The following is an 18,943-nucleotide window of genomic DNA, read 5'->3' on the forward strand; positions in this document are numbered from 1 at the left end:
TTCTTCAACCCGTGCTGGGCAGAAAAAAGAAGAAAATGTTTTTGTTTTATTTTCGTTGGCGTTGTTTAGCGTAACCGAGTGCACTGGCCAAAGCTAGTGGGGGAAGTGAACGCACAAAAACTATGCTTTAAAAGTGCGCCGACCGTTTTGCGGAACATCGAAGTCAACATGAATTTGTAAGTGCCGTCGCAGGCCAGGCGGGCAATCCGTGCCCTGTGCCGCGCCGACCGTGCGGTGCTGTTACGTCGTTTTATGTGCCTCCCTGTGTGCGTTTGTGTGTGCATGCGCTTTTTTGGTAGATGGTTCGGGTGTTCGGGGGTGGTGATGGCAATCTCAGCGGGCGGTCCCTTGCGCGGGGCCACGAGACTTCAATTTTCAGCCAATTCCGATGCGACAACTGACGGCGGTTCCCTCTGTTCCCACAGTTTTATTCCGAATGACGTGAAACGGGAAGGGCTGTACCTGCAGCACCAGCTTGGACCGCCGCTCACTCATATGGGCCAGCAGCATACTCATATGCCGCAACAGACCCAACATCAGCTGCTGAACTTTCCCCATCCGGGCATGATCGTGAATCTGAAGAAGGAACAGTTCGATCCCTACGAAAAGCTGCCCGATGGCCAATCGCCGCACAACCAGCAACACGTTCTGCAGCTTCAGCAACAGGCGCAGATGGTGGGATTGCAACAGCATCTGTCGGCTCAAATGCAATCGCAGTTGGCGGCCCACCAGCAGCAACAACAACAGCAGCAACAACAGCAGCAGCAACAGCACCCACAGCAACAACAACAGCAACAGCAGCAGCAACAACAACAACAACAGCAGTCAGCTTCCCAGCAGCAGCAAGCGCCACAGCAGCAACCACAACAGCAAACACCTCAGACGCAGTCGTCAGCGGGCGCGGTAGTGACCACGGTCGCCACCACCAACACGACAACCACCACCACCGGCACCGGGACGGGCAAGAAGAAAAAGAAAGGCAAAGCCAACCGGAACATCGTCATCCCGCAGCTGCCGGAAGGCTTCATCATCAAAGTGAAGGAGGAGTACACGGAGAACTACGTGCGCACCGTGACAAAAATCCCCGAAGTATGGTGGAACCAGGTCTGTGTGGATCGTAATGGTCGAATGTTAAGCTCCACTTTTCCTCCCGTCCTCCCCCCACAATCGCCCCCGCGCCCACCCGCCCCCTGTTTCTTCGGCTGCCACATTGGGTTGTTTCATTGCAGGAACAGTTCATCCGGACGGTGAAATCCCCCGGCAAAAAGGAGCGCAAGTACCACGACTACAACGCGGTCAGCGAGCACCAGTGCGATGTGTGCGGGAAGTATTTCAAGGACAAGTACAAGCTGAACTACCACGTGCGCATCCACGTGCCGGAACTGTCGCACCGGTGCGACGTGTGCGGCAAGGTGTTTGCCCACCAGTCGACGTTGCACAATCACAAGCGCATCCACACCGGTAAGCCTTGAAGCCTTGGGACGCACCGTCGGAAGAGGACCGAGGTCTAAAGTTGGGTTTCACTTTTTCACAGGTGAGCGCGCGTTCAAGTGCTTGACCTGCGGCAAGGCGTTCGTGCAGTCGTCGGCCCTGTCGAACCACACCAAGATCCACACCGGCGAGCGACCGCACGAGTGCCTGATCTGCGGCATCAGCTTCATCCAGAAGATCAACCTCATCTACCACATCCGCATCCACAATGGCGAGCGGCCGTACCGGTGCAACATCTGCCAGAAGTCCTTCATCCAGCAGAGCCACATAAAGAACCACATGAAGGTGCACAAAAAGGACAATCCGCTCGATTGCTCGATGTGTGGCAAGAACTACAGCGATCTCAACGAGCTGACCGAGCACTACGCGACGCACCACACGGCCGAGCTGACCTACCGGTGCCCGGCGTGCGGCAAATCCTTCGCCCAGGCCAACCATCTGAAGATTCACAAGAAAAACTTTTGCAACAGCAAATCGAACTAATCCCCCGGCGGCCGGTGGTATAGGATCGGTTTGCTTCCGTTTACGAAACGAGTACCACTTCTCTTCCTTCGGTCACCGCTCCTCGTGCCCTATCCCGTTTCCGGTTTCGCATTTTGTTTTCCGTTTCTCGCTCGGGGTGCGCACGTTGCGTGCCGATCGTGTGTGTTAGTCGCCAGGGCACCCAGTTCCACGGGCGGGCTTGGAAGCAATTATTTTTAAAACTCGTTAACAATCGTAGCATCAAACCATTGCGCCAACCAGAGGATAGGTGGTTTTAACCACTCCGATTTAACTCGTAGATTTCTGCCAAGCTCCTAGACCGACCGGGTGACCGAAAGTTGCGCCCAGAACGCGCAGTGAGCGGGACGGGAAAACGGCAATCGCAAGAATAACGTGGAATGTTGTTGATTCCCTATCGTCAGTGCTTAGCCCCGTGCGTACGATGTGTCGTTTATGTTTTAGTTATTTAGCACAAAGTTCAAAGTATCGTTACAGCAACAAATGGCAGGATCAGAAAGAGAAACCAATAGAACAATGATGATGTTATCAATCGCGAGCGCGATAGTTGCGCGATCAGTTCCCCCACCCAGTGGCGGTCGGGCGAAAGCCCAGAAACTTCTTATAACCGAAAAATAGTACACACTTCTCGCTACTTCTCTTCTCTAGCGCTCGGCAGCTCCGCGTGCTCCCGGTGGCCACACGGAGGAAGCACCAGCCAGATGGTGGCAGCTTTAGAACCAGATGGGCTCGAAGATCAGCGCCTCGAAGCCAGGGCCACCGTGTGCGTGTTCGAGCGGCACGGCAGAGAAGGGCAAATAAAACTATTGGTTAATAAACTCAAATCAAACGTAGAGAGCTGTATGTGAATCTTAAAACGCAAATCGAGGTTCATTCAAACGGCATCCGAAACACTTCGTGGGTCAGTTCTTTCTTGCTATCAGAGGACGTTTATTTCGACAAACTTTTCGCTTCTTGTATGGCAGGTTCTAGGAACAATAGTAACCGAAGGTGCAATGAGTGAATAACATGTTCATGAGGCGCGATGATTGTGACCTGCATCCCTTCCCGAACCCCACTACAGTTCGTCGGTGTGGATCCTTTGGCTACGGGAAAGAAAACGCGTAAGGCAGATTAGCCGTTAGAATCGGCAGGCGTTCCTCATCACACCCCACAGTGCAGCGAGCAATACTAACGACGGCACCACGCCAGGAAGTGGGGCCCCGGAAGCTATGTAATCAAAGTTGCGCGCCCAAATGGCGAACGATAGGAGGTCGGACCGGGGACGGATCAGTTTGTAGGTGATGATGTTGTGTGGTTCACTGTCGAAAGAGAAGACGGACACACGTTACTGAAGCATCCCGTGTACTCTAAGGGCGATTCGAAGGCGATCTTACTTGTCGGTGGTACTGGGAACTACGGTGTACTCCGTTTCGGCCACGTCCAGAGGCATAATGCTAGTATCGACCGACGTAGGCAACACGAAGGTTTCGTGGTTGTTGGCAAATTTTGCGCTGATGCTGATTGCGTTAAAAGTGACGCTGTCCACGTACGACTGGCCCTCGCCAAATCTTTGCGAGCAGTCGGAGTAGTTGGGCGAGGAGCAGGCAAGAATGGCACAGGTGGTAATTTCACCGTCCGCGAACCCATCGAACGTACGCCCGGCATCGTAAGCCACCAGTTTGTAGCGGTAATGATTCTGTGGAGCGAAAAGGGAAGAAGTTTTCTTTGCATGGTCGCTCGATCAGTGATGGTATACCTGTGACGAGAGCATTTCCTTGACGGTGTAATTGATCGTGAAGCTACAGCAGAAGGAGGTGCTATCGTAGCACACACTCTGCTCATAAGCCGTGTTCGATACCATCGGTAGGTCGCTCGTTTTGTAGCCATCGATGTGATCGCGCTTCAACCACAACTTGGCCATCTGAGACGGTGTACCGGGATGCAGGGGCAGCTTACTGACTGGTGTTTCCGGGAACTGTATCTTCGGCACCTGCGCGATGTAGAGCTTCCTGTGCGCGACAAAAACCCAGTCCGGTTAGTATCATACGGCTATCGGTTCTTCCGACAATCCGTCTTACGTATCTGCTTCGTGGTTCATAACGGTGGTGATGGCCCCACGTTTGCCGGAGTAAATCCCGGTTCCGGTACTACCGACCGCCGGAAAGCTGGCCCCGGCCGCCAGAAGGTTCACATTGTTCGACAGTGCCCAACCCTGCTGAATCTGCGAGGCCGTCAAAAACGGTAGCTCCGAGAACCACATCGTGGGGAAGATGAAATCCGTCACCCCGAACTCGACCAGGTCCAGCGCGGGTCGATTAAACATCAGATCGAAACAGATAAAGTGCCCGAACGTTACACCAAAGTCCGTCTCGAAGCTGGCGATCTCCGGGTAAACGGTCGTGTTCATGCCGGCTTCACCGAAAAGGTGAAACTTTCGGTACCGGGACACCACCACACCGTCGCGATCAAACGCCACGTTGGTGTTGAAGTGGTAAAGCCCATCAGGACCGCAGGGTCGCGTGTCGCCGCCTTCCGGACAGCGCGCTTTCTCGGTCAAATTGATCAGCACGTACTTCTTGGTTCTTTGCGCTTCACACGACACATCGCGGACGGTCCTTTCATACCGAAGATTGTTACACGGTATGATCCGGTCCGCCGGATGAGGCACAAACGATGCCGTCGATCGGGTATCCAGAGTGTTCTCCGGGAACGCCAGCACATCGGCAGGGACAGCATCGGGCGAGCCAATAATTTCCAAGTATTTCGCCAGCCGCCGGTCGGTGGCCGCGGCGTCGGATTCTCCCTCGATAGGCTGCGAACTGAACTCTACCACGCCGGCCCAGTAATGCGGATCGGAGGCAGTAGAAACCTAGAAACGGAAGGTAGGAACACCCCGTTACCGAGTGGATGACCCCGGCACCAGCTACTGCTTACCTGTTCAGTCGGGGCCGACAGCAGAAACAGGGAAATGCAAAACAGGCACCATACTGCGTGCTTCATGGCGCACAACAAACTTCACCGGCTGGCGTCAGGATGTGAACTGGTGTGCAATTGATGACTGGATTGGCCACCACTTGACGCGCTCTGACGATAACCTGTTATCCGCCACAATAACGGTGATAAGCGGTCGACAAAGTGGCAGATGCAGAGGGCTACGAGGCTTAACGGGACTATTTGATGAACGTGTCGATGAATCATGGGCCAAACTATTCCGTTTTTGGGACACTTACACGTGGATTCAGCCTGACAGTGGCTTTAAAATCGGTTCATCGAGTAATCATTAACAATTCAAATTTGATCAAATGTTCCGAGTAGCGTTTGATCGCACGAATACAAACAAACACCAAGGTCGGACGAAGCAATAGAACGTACAGGCTGTTGTCATGTAAATGATTCTTAGTACCTGTTAGCTGATAAGATTTTTGTTTACCCATCGAGGTACCACGCGATTGCTGTTTGTTTGTGGTTATCAACCTACGAATTAGAAGTCTAATGAGAGAGAGAGAGAGAGATGCTATTTGAGGGATATTTACTCACCTAACGATGTACTAAATTGAGCAACTTTTTCACAATAATAAAAAACGGCTTCGAAAGTAAAATTCCCAAAAACCGTCATCTATTGCCAAAGTATGGATCAATCGTATTATCTCACGCCTTCACGCCGGCACTGTATGATCTGATAAGAGGCGGGCCCGACTGGCAACAGATAGTAGCATTTCGGAGGGCAATGACTACAATGTAAAGGCTTAAGATTGTGCCATTTTTTATGTTGGTTATGTGGTCAAAACATGACCAGACGGTTTACATCCGCTGGGGAGTGTGCAAAGTTCAGGCTCACAATCAATCAATTTCACCTTTCGAACAATGACGGGTTCAGTGTCTATGGAGCGCTTGTAACGATGCTCACTCTGTAAGATGTTTAAAATTAACATCCAGCGTAGGATGGGTCCGGAACGGATGGTGATCGTGAACCAAACCATTACAGAGCCTCGCACCTTCAGCAGTTAAGTAACACTTATTCGGGGGGCTTTTCTTTGATGAATCGTTTCGGTGTGGAAACGATTTGCGAAACTGCGCGATTCGGCGATTCGCGAAATTTTCACTGCCAGTCGGGCGCTTCCTCCTTCGTCGTAACTTCTTCGGAGCCATTGTTATTCTGGTCGGTCCCCCAGGGTGAGAAACGTGGAAAGGCTGCACACGGAACGGCACCAGAATCGCTGAACTTGAACCTAATGATGGTCGATCAAAATGGGAAGGTTGCTTTGATGGTGGACGAAAAAAATGGAAAGAAAATTGAAGATAATTTCCGCATGTCGACGCAAAGCTTGACCCTGTTTGAAATGTCACTTATCACATGGGTCAATAAGTGAGTGAGGCCTAGCAAAAAAAATTAAAAGTAGTTCCCCAAGTAATCGATTAACTGCCGGCGCTATTTTCATTGAATTTAAATCCGATTTGTATTTACGTACGGAAAGTACGTAAAGCAATGTACTGAATAATTTTCGTGATATAAAATCACCCTATCGAAAGGAAAATTTGTGCTAGTTAACTACTTGTTGATCGACGTTGTAACCAGATGGTGCGCCCCGCTCAATTGGAGCTACCAATTGAAATTCCGTTTTAACCGCGTTGGAACAAAAAAATGTTCAATTAAATTTCATTCTTGGTAGGACAGAATAATTGTGCCAACACTTTCCAGCCATTTTGCGCTTCCGAAGCTAGTTGACTAAATTGCCTCAGCATTGGACCACGCGGTCCAGCCACGGACACGCGGTGCGCCATCGATCAGCGCGCCGATCCTCGACGCCATTTCATCGAGTTCGTCAAATGTTTGGCATTTTTCGGGGCGTGAATGTCGCTTCGGGGCGTAGTGCTGTGTAGTGATGGTTTCGATCTATTTGCGCCACTCAGCCCGCGTGCGGCGTGTGCGTCCATCAAACAACCGCCTCCAAGGCCGCGCTGGTCACCCGCCTTTCTTGGCACTGACATTGCCCGTGGTGGTTCGTTAATGTGGGGTCCAATTTTTTCCTACTGCAAGACGGTGCCGCAGGTTCCCTACCGTTTTATGTTGGGTTGGCTCTTAACATCAGCAACATGTTCGGAAGAGAATGGTTCTTCACACGCAGAGCGCAGAGAACGGCCACGGCCACACACCGCACCGCGGCGCTTTGATGCGATTAGACGCGACACGCGGTAGTGATCTCGAAATGAAACGAAATGTAAGGTGACCGATGGAAGCCCACGAAGCGCCCAAAAAAGGGTTTGTTCACCTGCCGCGATGGATAGTCGGTTTGGGGTTGGAATGTCGATGGAGGTGCCCTGTTTGGACTAGGGAAGCCTAGACGCCTAGGCGCGAGGCCCAAGGAAGCCTTTGGCCTTTTAACCATTTTCTACATATTTACATATTTACAGAAACATATTTTTGCGTAAGCATTCCTGTTTGTTCAAATGCTTATGATTGAATGTACGAACTTTCGATCCTTCATCACAGATTTTCAGCACAGTCTTTTCAGTTGCCACTGTTTTTGGTAACCTAGGAAACCAAATCCGTCTCAACCATCCGCATCTTCGCGGAACTCCTTCACGGAACTCGAAATCGAAAATGGAGTGTAGCTCCTCCAAGCCGAGCTAATGAAAATGGATCGAGACTGAACTTCTGAAAAAAAAAACCCCATCGATCCACACCCCAGCCAAGCCAGGGGCCGGGCACAAAAGGCGTGATTAAAACACCGACCGTAATGTTGACGGGGCACGTTGCGGCAACTTCTTGACAACATTCTTGACGTTGATCACGAAATGGGCGCCAATGGGTGCCATTCTGCTCTGAAGTAAACAACTTGAGAAAGACGGCTAGAAGCAACGAGATGGCGCATTAATAAAAACGAAACCCTCGCCAGTTCCGTGAGGAAATCCGTGCATAGCCCGCGGTTAAAATGGGCCAACTCACATTAGCACCAGGCTGCGCCAGCCAGCACTAGACGGGGGTAAGAAACGGTTCTCGACTGGGCCACCGGCCACGGGTACGATTAAAACTCATTAATGCTCGGGCTAGGGCCACCCCGAAGGGTGGAGTTGCCTTATCACGTGTTTGATTTATAAAACGTTGCTCAAGACAAAACAAATCTAGATCGCGATCGAAGGTGTGAAATAATTATAAGCGGTCACCTCTCTACCGGCGCTGTAGACTTTCAAAATGGAGCGAATAGCGAATCGGCGACGGTCCATAAACCGTCACTAGGCTCTTCTTGGCTTGGCTTCGTTTTGCACGCACAATTATTATTTCGTACGGCGCGTTTACGGCCGATTTTCCGTTTTCCTTTCGACGACACACGATTAATTGCAGATCGCCAGCCAACGATAACCGAAAGTAACCCCCCAGAAATCGTCACATTTCGCGAATTCGCCCTCCGAACTCGGACGAGGCGTGATTGATCGAAACTATATCTCACGCTTACCACTTCTTACGTACACTCGGTCCAACAACATCCATTTCGTCCATCGCTGTACGCTTGTGGCCGTTGGATGAATTTTCGCCAAAAAAATATGAAGATTTTATAACTGAAACTAACTGAATGGAAAGGAAATAATGTATACCGTTTTCAACGGGGTGCACCTATTATTCACGATCAACCAGCTCAAGAGTTCTTCGTAAGAAATTCAAATAAGTTATGGTAGAGTCACGTCACACCCCTTATTATTTAGATGATTGGACCCCTTTAGTTCAGTATGAACATATTCGCTTTTTAGTGAGCAGCTCAACATATGGCTACAACTGAGGGCGATTCGGGGAATATACTGGGACTCCTTTCACTCAAATAATAAGTAAGTGTTAAAACAATCACAAAATTTGGCCACTTTGTGTTTCAAAAGTCTGCTCTTCCTACGTTCACTTTCGGACGTGATTCAAATGCAATGCGATTCTCTGATAACACCGGAAGACTTATGGTCACAAACCGTCGTTGTGCCATTGTGATTTGAATAATTGTTAATTTGTCCTACCCTTATTTCGGAGCTTTTTTTATTCATTAAATTATTTTCTGAGAAAAGTGCCTTGCCGTACGGGCCTTTTCCACTTTTCCGGCCAGAGATAAAACAAATCGGCAGAGACGCGAGAGACGGTTGTTTTCGGATTGGAAACAATTTAAATTGGCATCACACGCTCACTCATGTAATGTTGGCCGCTTTAATTTTAAACCCCTTTTTAAGTGGCGATCTCTCCACTTTCGTCGGCCCACCGTCGGCCCACCGTCGGCCCACCGTCGGGAGAGTTTGTTTTTCGTTTATTGGCCCCAAATTGACCCCAGAAAATTGCTAATGGCCTGGCCCGTTCGGTTCGGTTTTCCTGTTTCTTCGCCACTTTTTGGCAGCGCACGGGACGGCGGACACCGACTGCCCTAGATTTGACCGGCTCACCGCTGGCCACTGATGGTAGAATAATTATGTATGCCGGGTATTCGATGTCACGCGGCGTCCGTTGCCGGCTGGAGCCGGAGAACTTTTGCCGGCCAATTTGTCTGTGCATGACACCATTTCGGAGCCATCACTACCACGATTTCGGTGGCGTCACCGGTTCGTCGGCAGACGCTCTCTGAATCGTTACGCAACATACCCTACGACCCGTGACAGTCCGCGGGTCGTGGCGGCCCTCTAATCGCAGTTCCATCGACAGCTCCTGTTCGATCGATCTGCTTATTAATGTGCCTTTGTGGTGGACCCATCTTGTATCGATCACCGGGGGTCAGACGTTACTTCATTGCCGGGTCGGTTGGCTGGCCACAACACGCGTCCGTAAGCTGAAACCAATCACACTGTTATCCACTGCAGACCCCGAGCTCGGATCATCCCCGAGACCATTACGAACTCTAGCCAACCTCCGGCGACCTCTCTGAAGGCGGTCCTCCGAAGGAGTGGATAGGGCCATAAATCGGAAGCTCTGGCGGCCGCTGATAAATAAATCATTTTTCGCTTTCAATCTGCCAAATTCAGCACGCCGGTCGTTCGCTTCGAAGTTTGGCCAGGCCCCGCCCGCCTAGCTGGGCGCGTAATCAAGCAATTAGTTAATGTTAAGTATAATTTCCTGCTTTCGATGCGCATTTCATGATGTGCGCGACTTGCGGCCACTGCCAGCATAAGCCGGCGAACCGAATGGGTTATTGATTCGCTCGCGTTTTGCAACACAGCCCATCCTGGCTGCCGGCTGCTGTGACTGTTGTGACAGCAGAAGATCGTCGGTTTGATTTGTTTCTATCACAACAACCACCAGCATCGGTGTTTGGCGAGAAACATTACGAAACGATCGTCAGTGGGCCGAGACGCTCCGTGTCCTTTTCTCGCTTGCTGTTAAAATATGGGGCCTTTCCAAAACCGCGATTCTTAGAACGCAAGAAGTGGCTTTAACCTACCCGTCACTGGCTTCCTCTTTTTTACCGGTGATGATCGCGAAAGATCTACAAGATGTTTTGAGTGGCAACCCAACATTGTTTGGATGGTCTCAATGTCAACGGTGGGCTGCCCAATGCCATGTTAATTATGGCACCGGGTGTATTGATTACGGTTTGATTATTAATCGATTATATACTGTCGAAGCTAACCACTGCCACTTGCCGTCTGCTAAAGAGGTGTCACGGTGAAGCTGTGAACTGATGAAGTAATTTGATAGCCCTAATTCCATCCTCCGGCATCTGAATCCGGAATCTATGCTAATGCTCAGTGGCCACCAGCGATCGCCGTCTTGCATAACCTTCTGCCGAATCCGTTTTTGATTGATCTCGGGTATTACATTTCGCCGTCGAGTCGCATTAGCTCGACAACAGAACACGATCATTAGGAGGCCGTGATGACTGATGACGGATTGCGACAAATTTTCCGACCGAAAATCCAATTAATCAATCGATGGCAGCCCGGCGAGGTGACGATCGCGTTGACATCTTGGGCCCCGTCTTGCCGAGGGTACCACAACCACTAGCTGCCGGAAACTGTAAACGAACTACGAGCCTCTCGGCTTGGTGTCTGTGTCGTCGATGGCTCACGATCACGGTCACCGCCACGGCGATGGGCGACGATTGATAATACCCTGCTGGTCAGGAGAGTGGCCAAGACCTTGCAGGCGCTCCCAGCCCGAAATACGAAATACGCTCCCCCAAAAACGGTGGTTTCTACAGCAAAACTCACCCGCCTTCTGGTTGCTGGCCACACAAAATTAATGGAGGTCGTAAACGTGAGAGGCCTGTTTCAGGCCAGCGACGAGCGACCTACGTCCGGGTGGAGCACCGCTTGTGAACCGGGCGCAGATAAGCCACCTGGAACCTGGGCAAAAAATCTCGTTTTCCTCGTTGCAAAACAGCTGCCAGTGGTAACAGTAAACGGATTTTACGGCGCCACAGGTGGATCTGTTTACGGCGCGTATGGCGCACACCCGTTTCCTGATCCCAAGATTTGGCACGATTCGGAGGCAATAAAACGGTGCGCAATCGTGCGACGATAGGTGCGAATTGATGGCTCCCCATTGCGGTCTTCGGTGTCCTTCGCTGGTAGGATTAAAAGCGCCATCCTGTGGTGCATAAAAGGTGAGCTCAGCCTAGATGCATCTAGCGCGGATCGCTGCTAACACACAGAGACCACTCAGAGCACCGAGGATCGATGTCCCAATTCAGGTGCCAGGTGCTAGCCTCCCAGCCTCGGCCCACGTGCTGATGGATCGATTCGACTGTTAGCATTTGATTTATTTTTTGTGTGATTTACGGCCATCCGAATCCGACTGACGATGATGGTTTGGGGTTTTCGGTTGGGGTCCCCTTTTTTTACGCTTCCCATCGGTTACTTTCGAATCATCGATCATTCCTTCGGGGAGGCTTCTCCGTAGAACGACAAATGGTGGCCGCAGCTGGTGAGCGGAAGCGGACCGTTCACTCGGAGAAGAAAAGTCCTTCGGCCAATGACGAATGCTGTCCGGTGGCTCTGGTGGTGGTTTGTGGATACGGCATTGTGGCTGGGAATCGTTTCGAATTAGGAGCAGGTTGATTTTGGTTGGTTTGGAGCACCTGCAACTAGCAGTCTAAGTCACTAGCGAAACTGAGAAAGGGGCTTTAATTGGCAAAACTTGAATTTGATTTTAGAAACTAAAGAGTAAAGTTGGCAAAGTGTACAGGTAAGTAGTAACTTTTAATGTTATTATTGATTAAATATTGTTTCACAATTTTAAAAAATAGAATAAGGTTAATGTACTAAGCTGTTCAATAAGTTCGTAGTCTCTATAAGAAAAATACTTTTTTATGATTTAAAATACACTTTATTATTCAGACAATTCATGCTTTAATTCATGGATTTTTGCTCTAGTGACATCTTTTTCAGTCACTCGACGATTTTCTTATACTATATCCTGTATTTTTTCTGCGATTTCAAGTGTTTTGTCTGCTTTTTAACGTTTTTGACATGGATCGTCTTGAAGGCTAGTACGATTGAAGGCTTGGAAGGATTGGCTTGAAGGCTAACCCCTTTTAACCCCTCTAATTGAAGGCGAAGTGTCCTTATACACTTTCAACATTCGTTCATAATTTTCCTTTGCTTCCAAACCTTTTACCTTCCAAAAATAAAAATTCAATCTCTGCACGATACTCGATTTTTTCCTTCGTAAAAATGCTGTGACATGTCGATACTAAATGGCTTGTAAAAAAAATTAAGCGAACGATTTAAATGAAACTTCACATACTTTCATAGAAAGAGGGTACCAATATAACAAAAAATAAGACCCTTTGCTCTTTGTTATCGAGGCTACGAACTTATGGAACACACCAGTAGAAGTTAACAAACTTTAAACAAAAAGCCTGCAACAGATCATCCTCACTGTTTCGTGAGTCCTCGGCCCCCTCGGTCGACAATCTTTTCAATTCCACTGCCCTCAAAGATCATGATTTATGCTGTTTATCTAATGCAAAAAGTTTCGCATGTTGGGCGACGCATGTTTGCCGAACCATTAGCGCATCATGAGGTGGATAAGGTGTCCAATTAGCTTGCGGTAACAATACACCCCGCCCGAAGGCGGACCGGCGACGGCGACGTTTATGGCTTTTTTCACGGCCGTTAAGAGCTGATCAGCGGGTTCAGCGGTCCGCGAGAAGTCCGTCAGGATCGCCTACGCCCCCCCTCGGACGGTGGCCGGCCAGCCGCATACGGCCGCCACGGCTCAGTACCCCTGGGTCGTCCGCTGATGCCGCCGCCGCCGTGGTGTTGTTGCCGAAAAAGTAATCGTGATCGCCATGTTTTTGGCTTGCGCATCGTTTGGCGATCTTAACAAGCCACCAGCTCACGGGACGGACACGTGTGCCGATGTGTGATGCCTACAGGCCGTGTGGCAACCGTTGCATCCGTCGAGGGTGAAAACTGCGCCTCGCCGCGTCGCGCAGGGGCGCATAAAATTTTCGCAATCTTCGCGCCGTGATGGGCGGCTAGCCGGTGGTCGGTTGTTTTATCTTCTCTCGTCGTTGTGTGTTTTTGTTTTTTTTTTCGTTTCGTTTTGGTTGTTGTTGCCACTCGCCACAGTGAGCTGAGTGAGTTGCTTTTAAGCATTTGGTCCACTTAAGCGCGGTGGTTTCGGTTTTTTTGTGCAGTTTGTTTCTTATTTTCCTTCGTCTGTGTTTCGCCATACACGGTGATCCTGGCACCTTCTGGGTAGCTGATGGGCCGCCCGCTCCGGTGAAAGAACGGTTCTTGCCGGCCACTTTGACCGGGCATCACTGTCGGAGGGCTAATTGCCGAAGAACTATGCTTGGGCGCGAATATTGCGGTGACAAAAATGGTTGCCCGCAATTAGAAGCCAAGACCGTTTGGCCGTCGACTGGCCGTTGTCGAAATCGGAAGGCAAGTGTCAAAGAAGTCAGCGGGAAATAATAACTTAAATTAACCGAAACAAGCGCCCCGGTGGAGTTTCGAGGCAAAATCGAAAGACCCAAAGTGACGAACCTTTTAAATTCATTCACAAAAAGGCGCTCAAAATACTGCCAACTCGTCACTGGACTGTGTCAAACTCAGACTTGCAAAAAAAAGAAGTTGAAAAACAAACGGCGGCCACATAATGGCGCTGGCCAACCCGCTCGCACTCGTAATCGTTTGTTCGATGCGACAGTGCGCACCATTTGCGCAACATTGTACGCGGACAGGCACTTAGGCGTCCCGCAGCGGGCGGAAACACGGAGGGATCTTCCGTCCGCCAGCTAAACCGGTACGCCACGCTTGGCGCATGGAACGGCCTCTAATACGCGAACCCGTCATCGGACGGCCGCGTGTGTGACAACTCAATCCGAGGCACCGTGCGCAAGGCTTTCGGGAGGATAACGTTGGGTGACGGCGGGCGGCCAGTGACGGCAAGTGGCCCCGTGTGGCAAGTGTGGGCAAATAAAAATGATACCATAACCTCCGGCCCGGACGCCCGGGACGTGTAGGCTTTCTCCGGTGCGGAGATTGAATCACTCTACTACTGGGTTTTATGAGCCCTCGCGGGTCGACCGGTTCGTGGAAATGGCCCGAGCGGAGCTTATAGTGGCGGGCCTACGCCTCCGTTCGTTATGGTTATGGAATTTTCGGATTTCAAACAATTGTGGCCCCCTGGGCCCGATGTGTATCGTTTTCGGAGCACTCGCGAAAAATGATAAAAGTTTGGCCGGTGCCGGAGGTTTAATAAAGTTTTCAAGTCGCAATTAATTGAAGGTCTGTTACTGTTGCCGCCCCTTTGGCCAATTTCTCTTCACGTTAGATGAACATCCGCCGCCAGCGCCGGCAATCGATCGGATTGGCAACACTGGTTGCGACTTTCAATTTTGGTTTCAATTGGCCAAAAACTCACTTTAAAACCCATCCATTACGGGGGTCATAATCGGTCGCAATTATTATTTGGCCACTTGGCCACGTTCTTATTCAACGTTTTATTGAATCGATGCGCTGTGCGCGGGGTTTTTTGGAAATGTTACATACATTGTCCCACAGTTTTGAGACTCGATCTTGTGACCGAGGGACAAAAACGCAAACTTCTCATCAACTGGCCGCAATGGTTTTCAGTACTTTGGCGTTGGATTAAACTATGAGAATCGGGCATGACAATGAGTGTGGACGTATCGCGTGTGGATGTGAGTGAAAAATTTGCGGTGTGATTCCTGCAACCGTTAGGCAAAAGGGCACTATAAACCGTATGCTGCCGGTGACCTTAGCTGGCCACTGATCATTAGTTTTTATGTACCATTCTTGCAGTGACGGAATCGGTGAAGGACGGATTTAAGCTTTACTGTTTATTGAGAGACAGTTAGAGTGAAACCTTTAACCGAAACATAAATTGCAAACCGCAAACGACGCCAGGAAGGAGGCTTGAAGTGATGGCGCCAAAAGGGGGGCGGCTTCCATTACCCTCAGTTCTTTGGCCAATTGTCAGCCCCGGTTCGCGGATCACGAACACGAAAATTGGCACAAATTTCGGGACGAACCGTGCGCGTCTGGCCACGTCCAGCAACAAGCCCCTAACGTAGGTGATGTTTCGAAATGTCCGCTGGCCGGGCACAAACGGGCACACGCACCGTCTGGTGGCAGATCGGTACCATCGCCGTCTGGTCAGGCGCAGTCAGTGGCGGCATAATTTTTCATTTCTTTTCGACTTTTCGCTCACTTGTTTCGCGAATTTTGGCGGCGTTTTTGGGGCGGCCACACTCATGGGAATCGGTGCACTGGTTGCGGCAGAGAGACACTGATCCGATCTCAGTTAAATTTTTTGATTCGATTAAACATTTGATTTTCAACTCAATTCAAAGCGCCTGCAAGTATGCAATGTCAGCACTATGTTCTCCTGTTGCTTATACCGATTGTGGTTATGTAAGCTTCGAAAGTAGTACGTAGAAAAAGCATATAATTAAGGAAAAAGGCGTACAAAACTCGAAATCGGAAAGTCGGAGATTTTAATAAGACTTTCGCCGTTGTGTGGAAAACCCGATCAAACCCGATCAAACAATCGATGGGTTGGCAATTTTCGCCCGTTTTCACATGCCGTGACGTGCGCAGTGCGTAGGTCCACGGACGTCCTTCGATCGAACCACCCCTCGGTGGTGACGCGTGTGTGACGATGCTCCTTTCACCGATCGGACACGCGGTCAATCGTCACTCGGCCGTGCTGTCCGCCAGCTGTGACCGCAGCTAGGCTGCCCACCACCACCATCACCATCGACGTATTTATTTCAACCCCCCTTTCACAGGGGGCCTTCCGATGCGGTCCACTCATCTGTCACGGTGGACGGTGCAGGTGAAAGATCGCCGCCGGATTATTCGGTTCACAGTCGGATGGTTTCTGGTGTGGTCGGCCGAGAGTCACGGGGAGTCGAGGGGAAACAAACGAAGAGAAAAGACACGACGAAACATAACATACGCAAAAATCGCGACAAGTATTGCACCCGCCATCCGGTTATGGTCCGGGTGCTCGACGCGTAAGACGTTGCTCCGTTCGACGATTTGTTACATTCGGTCGATGGGATTCGTTGAATAATTGAGCTAAAAATCCAACTGGATTTTGACGACGATCGACGATCATTTGAGGTGTGTGAACCGGGCGTGCTATTTGATCGGTTGCTTCTAACTCAGCACTAGAAAGAAACAGTATCCGATCGTTTTGCTAACCAGTGATCGCGAGCGTCACACGTCGGCTCACACTGCTCCTGAGAAGATCGCACAGTAATTAGCGATGAGCTGCATCGTTGGATGCGCTTCGGGGTGTCGCAAAGCCGACCTTGCCGCGAGCGTTACCTTCCGCGGTGTGGCACGCTGCAGGCGGTGCCAAAATTGCAGTCCGTGAAATCCTTGGTCGCGCCTCGCCGACACGGCGAAGCCGACTTTCCTCGAAAGAAGTTTGCCCGCGGCCAGGGTCAGGGTAAGCCCAATTTTTGCGCAGCCCCCGATGCCGCCGACGCCGATCGCTGACCGAGAAAAATCGAGGAGAAAGTCTTCTTCGTCGTCGGCAAGAATCTTCTGTGTGAAAAGAGGGCCACAAGAACACAGGGAAGAAGCCCGATCGCTCGTGGATGGACGAAAATGAAATCAAATTTTGGGTGCTCTCGGTGCGCCATTGTGCCACCGTCGGCCAATTGTGCAATTGCGCACCATTGTGCAACCCGTGCATTGCCACATATGCAGCCATGTCTCCGACTAGATCCTGCCCTTACCCAGTTGCCACCATTCGCCGATGATCAACACCAAACGCGTGCCCCATTTTGCGTGTCAATTTCACCGACAATCATTATCGAATTTTCGCCATTATCAAACGGGGACGACAAGTAGCACACAATGGCCACGGCATCGTCAGGCGCCATAAAATGGAAACTGTCAAAGCAAATTAACCAAAAATCACACAACCGACCCGGTCTGCTTTAGTGTTCGCAGTTTACGAGATACGAGATCCAATGATATAAGACGTGAGAGAAATCGGAGTTTCGTGGCCGCTTTACACGTATGATTAGAAGGCTCGGTGCCAGCAAAAGTAGATCCTTTCAAGCCGCTAATAAAAGGCGTAGTTGTGTTCCAACTATTCTCAATTGAGAATGTGGTCTGATGAGTAGGTACCTTTTATTGATCATCTTATCTTATCGTTCATTTTCTATAACTTTCCATGCAAAAAGATCCTTCTGGGAAGATCCTCTGGGCTTCAACAAACTTCAACACAACTTTCCGCAACTGACCCCAAAGAAAACCCGCCTCAAGTCGATTGCTGATAAGAACTTCCTTTTCGAATTTTGAAGAGTAGAAAGCTCCCTTTCCACGCGGCCTCTCTCTCTCTGTAATCACGAGCCGACACAACAATAATCATTGTGCGCTCCGCTCTCGTTTTCACTCGCCGGGTTTTCTCCCTCTCGCCGTCTCGCCGGGTTTTTCCGTCGGCTTCCGTTGCGCGATCGTCTAACCGATCGTGTCTAGTCCGCGCCCGCGCGAACATAATTTTATGGCACACGACGGCGGCAACGATCGGTTACTCTCGTTTTCGTTCGGCCCCCGATCGCGACCGCGTCCGGCCGGAGTTTTATGGTAACGGCCCGCCAAGGGGTTTGCAATTTTTGAATGCACGATCGTGAGCGGAAACACGGGGCCAGAGCAGGGGGAGGTGAGAGGGACCGCGCACTGGTATAACTGGTGCACGTATAAAACGGACCAAGCGGATCCACTCCGGTCACAGTTCGATCTTGCCAGTCCTCCTTGGCACGCACTGGACCTCCGGGTGTGCTGAGACCGCCTGAGCTTTGTGTACGTATGCGTGGTCGTGTTGTTTCTGTTATCCTTCGGTCCGCGCCCTGTCCCTGATCGTGATCCTGTCGTGCTAGCGAGAGAGTGTTATCAAGCGCTGCAACGTATACGAGCGATAAGGTGAGCGATAAGTTAATTGTTCGATTGTGCAAATGACTGTTAAAGTGTGAACCAAACCAAACAGAGGTTGGCGAGTTTGTGTGGCGAACCAAGAACTGAATCGGTGGTGTGAATAGAACCGAGGGTGGGTAGAACCCGAAGTGTGTCAAAGACCCAGCAAGTAGACCGGCAGCAAGGAACCGACTCTACGGTTGCAGACTCGACGGAACGCCAAGAACTTGCCCCAAAACGCGTCAAGAACAAGTTTTCCGTGCACGCCACTGACATACTTTGGGCAGCTGCCGTCAGTGCCGCCGATCGCGACCTGGCAGTCAGTGCAGGAAGTTCCACGCAGAACGCAGTGAGGCCAAAAAGTTCTACGACGGGTTCGAGTATTTTACAACTTTTTGAGGCATGAAACTTGGTGGAAAATTCGGTCCTTTAGGGAGTGGATGGAAGCCCTTTGGAAGAGGAAGATCCTTAACAGCAGAGTTTGATAGGTTTAAGACATCATGGCAATCATGGCTGCTTGTGGCGCATTGAGTTCGTGGAACATTCTTTCCTCCTTTCTGCTGATCTTGATGTGAAGGAGAAAGTTTGTTAGACTATT

At 50.4% G+C, this 18,943-nt stretch overlaps 2 protein-coding genes across 4 annotated transcripts; one reads left to right on the forward strand and one right to left on the reverse strand.

The window, feature by feature from the left end:
• Window positions 1–23: 23 nt before the first annotated feature.
• On the forward strand, window positions 24–2,834 carry LOC131209185 (zinc finger and SCAN domain-containing protein 12-like). 3 transcript variants are annotated; one of them, XM_058202190.1, is made up of 4 exons: window positions 24–176; window positions 426–1,104; window positions 1,230–1,461; window positions 1,535–2,834. In XM_058202190.1, the coding sequence occupies exons 1-4, from the start codon at window positions 169–171 to the stop codon at window positions 1,972–1,974; spliced, it is 1,359 nt and encodes a 452-aa protein (XP_058058173.1). In that variant the 5' UTR covers window positions 24–168; the 3' UTR covers window positions 1,975–2,834. The 3 variants fall into 3 exon arrangements, with proteins under 3 accessions (XP_058058173.1, XP_058058181.1, XP_058058189.1); XM_058202198.1 differs by having other exon boundaries at window positions 1,236–1,461; XM_058202206.1 differs by having other exon boundaries at window positions 426–1,089.
• Window positions 2,835–2,910: 76 nt separating this feature from the next.
• LOC131213165 (vanin-like protein 1) lies at window positions 2,911–5,035 on the reverse strand. The gene is made up of 5 exons (XM_058207148.1): window positions 4,909–5,035; window positions 4,053–4,843; window positions 3,731–3,983; window positions 3,369–3,670; window positions 2,911–3,293 (listed from the first exon to the last, which is right to left on the reverse strand). The coding sequence occupies exons 1-5, from the start codon at window positions 4,972–4,974 to the stop codon at window positions 3,113–3,115; spliced, it is 1,593 nt and encodes a 530-aa protein (XP_058063131.1). The 5' UTR covers window positions 4,975–5,035; the 3' UTR covers window positions 2,911–3,112.
• Between the last annotated feature and the right edge of the window lie 13,908 nt (window positions 5,036–18,943).

The sequence above is a fragment of the Anopheles bellator genome, chromosome 1 (assembly GCF_943735745.2).
Source record: "Anopheles bellator chromosome 1, idAnoBellAS_SP24_06.2, whole genome shotgun sequence".
NCBI classification, from domain to species: Eukaryota; Metazoa; Arthropoda; class Insecta; order Diptera; family Culicidae; genus Anopheles; species Anopheles bellator.